Source organism: Hyposmocoma kahamanoa, unplaced genomic scaffold, assembly GCF_003589595.1.
Source record: "Hyposmocoma kahamanoa isolate Upper Pololo Valley unplaced genomic scaffold, ASM358959v1 132, whole genome shotgun sequence".
Taxonomy (NCBI): Eukaryota; Metazoa; Arthropoda; class Insecta; order Lepidoptera; family Cosmopterigidae; genus Hyposmocoma; species Hyposmocoma kahamanoa.
In genome coordinates this window covers 410,433-415,094 of record NW_020653467.1, presented here as the reverse complement: position 1 = coordinate 415,094, position 4,662 = coordinate 410,433, and the positions used below count along the sequence as shown (strand labels likewise).

General features: G+C 38.8%; 1 protein-coding gene across 1 annotated transcript in view; it reads right to left on the bottom strand.

Moving 5' to 3' along the window:
- Positions 1–250: 250 nt before the first annotated feature.
- Positions 251–4,662, bottom strand: part of LOC113240330 — a 378,584-nt gene continuing 374,172 nt past the window's right edge. Inside the window, exons 19-23 of the mRNA XM_026477603.1 lie at positions 4,616–4,656; positions 4,077–4,212; positions 3,365–3,488; positions 2,582–2,708; positions 251–2,493 (exon numbers count right to left, since the gene is read on the bottom strand). Coding sequence (XP_026333388.1) covers positions 1,869–2,493; positions 2,582–2,708; positions 3,365–3,488; positions 4,077–4,212; positions 4,616–4,656 — 1,053 coding nt within the window. The 3' untranslated portion in view covers positions 251–1,868. The remainder of the gene's footprint in view (positions 2,494–2,581; positions 2,709–3,364; positions 3,489–4,076; positions 4,213–4,615; positions 4,657–4,662) is intronic.

The following is a 4,662-nucleotide window of genomic DNA, read 5'->3' as shown; positions in this document are numbered from 1 at the left end:
TTAATTGAGGATCGACAAGAAACATTTATGGCAAATATTGACATAGCCCGTCGTTGATACAATTTTTGTGCTTGGGCAATTCTAGGTGAAATTACGTGAGTTATTCGGTCGGCTTATGGCGTGTTCCTATTCTGTCATAACGTTTTATTTATCGTAACACGATTATCTGTCGTGACTGTGTCGTTGACGTTTATTTTATCGTTGAACGACTGTCGTGTCTAGCTGTACCCACTAGATTGTGACAATTTATCGGTTCACGGCAGCCGCCTTGTCGTTTGCACGACAGAATCGTTTGAAGCTGCGATTATCTGTCGGCACATTTTTATCGTGACGTTTTATTTATCGTCCGATTGTCGTTCTAGCTCTTCCCATTGCCACGACAGTCAGTCGTCGTAACGCCAAAAAGGTCGTGTTGTACTAAGTATATGTGATAATTTCATTTAAATATACAAGCCACGACACCTTAAGCTGCACGACTATCTGTCGTCACGACATAATGGGAACGCGCCCGTAGGTAACTACCGCTTGCAATTTATTTCTACTTGTCACGATCAAGCATAATTTACGAGCGCGTAGGTCCGTCCTCGTTGTTTCAAGTAAATGGATTCTTTATCCTTATCATAGTATATATAATAAGACAGGTAGGGCAACTTCCGCTTGTTCCGCGCATTAATGCCTACACTTCGTTCGGAGCGTAGGGTTGTCACATTATTATTTTAGTTGTACCTAAAGGTTGTAAAAGTAATTTTAAAAAATTAGGTATTCGTCACAGTATTCTCCTGCAATATTGAGATTAACTTTGTTAAATGCTATGATTATGAAATAGATATGAAATGCTGAATAATTACGAATTTAAGTCGCTCTTGATCAAACCAATAAAAACAACTACAAAACTAACACGTCTTCTATTTGATGTCATTTTTTAAACACCGAGCGGAAGCTTAGCTTCTATAATTAATGGCGCGTGATACGATCCGCGCTATGCAACGTAACTGCACTGCGAGGATTATTGGAAAGTGTGCGTCCGTATAAGTCGCGCTACTACGTTTCTATGGAGTTACTCCACCTGTATTATTATTGGTGCTATGGCCTTATACTTGATCCACCTAGAACTATAAAATCTATCATGTCTGGATACCTTATTCTATGCCTATAAAATTAATTTGGCGGACGATTACTTCCCTATCCAGCGTGATTTCTTACTTAACTACAGTATCGCAGCTTTAACGTCGATGCAGTTTTATTATTTAGTATTTTATTGAATTTATGAACATTCAATAAAATAACAAAAAATAAAACTGACCGTTTTCTATGAGGGTTGAAAACGACCGCTGATGTCCTCTACGACCATGATCCGAAGAAGATTCCGATTGGGTTTCGCTTTTGAAGCTGTTAACGTGGGTAATCGACATATTATAATAAATAGCATGAATGTCGAGAAAATAATATTAAATATTGTAATTAAATTTTTTATTGAATGTCAGAATGTTTGGTCACCATGATATTCAATGTTTTTTTGTGAAATTACTCCACTAGTTTATAATTGTTAATAAAATATTACATTTTGAAAATATATAAGCAAGTAAAAAAAAATACGTAATTTTGAAATTTCTTTCGTGTGATTCTGGTAACTCAATGCCAGTGAATAACAAATGCAGTTTAGTGTTGCGAGGCTGTGGTGTGGAAGATATCACACTGAAAAGATATCTACTTCCGCTCTAATACAGCTTGGAATAAGGTATGCGTTTAATTACAATTTTATTTGTTCGTAAAACTGTTATACTATTCACAATTTCATTATCTAAATGGCATTTTGCACCCCTGTATCCATTAACATTTTCTTCTTATGTCTCTATATCTTCCCTCTCCTAAGTGGGCGCTTCCTCTATTTGATCTAAAACATTTTTACTCTGCTCCTGAGTCCTATTTAGAAGAAAATCTAAATCGTTGGATATTTTGTTAAGCATTTTGTCCGTTTCAGGCGAGTCGTAGGCCTTTTTCCACTCACGGTTCACTTGATCGATGTCTGATTTAGGTTTTGGCTCGTCATTGATGACTTCCATGGACGGCAGTGATATACTTGAAGTGAAGTCGCTTTTTGTTTTTTTCAGGCAGCTTTTTATCGGTGGTGAAGGTATTTTGGAGACGTCAGGGTTCGATTGGACGCAAATGCTGCAGTTTTCTTTGGCAGTATCGAAACGTTTGTCGTAGGGTTCAAAGTCTACGGAGCAGGTGAGCAGGGGGGCGGGGGGTTGATGCCGAAGCGGAGGGGTGTTGAGGACCCCGAGTTCCAGGCAGACGCGAGCCATATATTCAGGTTGCGGATGCGGACCGTGTGAGGGTAGCGGAGCTCTCGCGCTATTTGGGATGAGATCACAAACTGCACGCGTAGTGGTGACATGTCTTGACGTATATCTATGTGGGCTCATTATAGAATCTTTGTATTCCACGCACCGGACAATATCCGCGCGACTGTCAGGAGTCGACTGCCTTCTGTAACACAATTAGTGGCTATTGGTGACTTTAGTACAGATAACTTCTAAAATACATTATTGGTTCAGATGAATAGTGGTCGGGATACCTTTGTAGTCTGGCTGGGCTTTCAAGCCCCGGTGCTCTCCAGTAGGATGTCATAGGAGATACGTGAGATGACGACGATTCGAGAACTCCTCCTCTGCTCTCTACTTCCCCTCCTTGTTTTATGTATACTGAAAATTTATTGACCAGGTAACACAATATACGTCATATACGTTTTAGTAGCAGTAGAGCTCCTTGTGAAAGAGTTCGTCCAGGGAAGTATTGCTACCTTACCTATTTCTGCCGCCAAGAACTAATGTCAGCATTACTTTGTTCCGGTTTTGAAGGGTGCTGGTGAAATTACAGGCACATGGGACTTAAATATAAAATAAAATAAAAAGGTATTTATTTCTCCACAAACAGTACAGAACAAACATAAGGAACACAACACTTAAAAAACGAATAGAAAAAAAGCAATTGAGTGATGTGGACAAAAAGGTTAAAGACTCAGCATTACTGATTTTCAGTCTTCACCTAGCTAGCTTGTCAACTTATTTGTCAGGGTGACGAGCGCAGTGGTATAGCCACTTAGATCTTTGCGATTTAAAGCTCTGAGTGGCACTGCGCAGCTGTTATCGGCAGGCGTAGCTTACCATCAGGCACACAACTTGTTCGTCTCTTGATATTATATGAAAAAAATTATATATTTTTTGGTTTAAAAAATTTCAAATTTTCAGTAGTGTGGATTTTATATATTTCGTCTTTACGGAGAAATGTATCAATATATTTGCCCAAAGAAACGAAAAATCGTATTATGAAATATAGTAAGTGGCTAGTAATAACTTACAACTCAGCGACGTGTCTCCGGCTGCGGTGTCTTGCCATTCTTTGGAGGGTAGCGAGAGGACTCTTCTAGCGAATTGAAGACACTCGTCGTCTCTGATCACATAGCATACCAGCATTGCTATGCCCTTTGGAGGAAATTAAATAATGAAATTATGATAAGTGATAATAATACGAAATCCCATTAACCTGTTAAAATTAAATTCCCTCAACAGTCGAAATATGTCAATTTATTTGCTATATGTTGTACAAATCCGGTCGTGTATGGAGTAGGTACTATGCCATTTATGAGTTGGCTAAATACCAACTTGCCATCTTGGATTCAATCGACAAGCATGCCAAGAATCTTATAGGTGACTCGGTTTAAGTAGAAACTGCAGAGCCTTTAACAACGTCGCATAGTTGCCTGCTTATCGATATTCTACAGGATATATCACAGAGGGTAATTGCATGATGAAGTGTTTCGCTTCCATGGCGAAATACATTTATATGGCTAGCGGCTAGGGAGTGGACCTTCCGTGCCTGCGGTCTCCCTAACGCTATAACTTGGACCTTTTCAAGGTGAGCAGGCAGCATTTAGGGGAGCATGCTACATCGTCGACCTCATCGTTGAATGCGCACTTATTTTATGTACAAAAAAAAAAAAGAAAAAAGAAACCAAAATCTCTATTCGGGTACAATGTAGGTGTAAAGAAGTCATGAAACTTAAAACATACGTTAGTTAAAGCTGCTACGGACAACGCAGCCACATGTGAAATACGTCGCTCTCCCGGCTGCGCGTACGCCACGCCCGCAACTTGCGTTGCTGATGTTGTGAAAAGCAGGACCAGAGTGTGACGGACCATGCGGCTCCTGACGAATGGAAAGACAAGAATAATATTTAATGCAGGTACGATGTTTTGAAAAATACAAAGTTGGGTGTGTAAATGAAAATGGAAGGATAAAATTGAGCACTGGACTGTATTTTCTTAATTATTAAAATAAAATACACCAGCATTGAGTACAGCCAAATTGAAAGAGAGCGAACAAAAATATGTTGCCACCACAATCATATCATCATCAAAAAAACCATAAGTATTGCCAATAATAATTTGTCAAATTTACTGTATGTTTATAAATTATTTAAACATTGGGTGTGATCATATAACAGTGAGTGTCACTAATAAATGTAAAAACAACGTTGATGGGTAATCTACTAATAATTGTTACAGGGGAGTTTTTAATCATGGTAAGATGGTTCTATGATTTTACTGACCTGTCTTTAATATAGTTTCGCCGTTCAAGGGGCACTTTGTGTGTGAT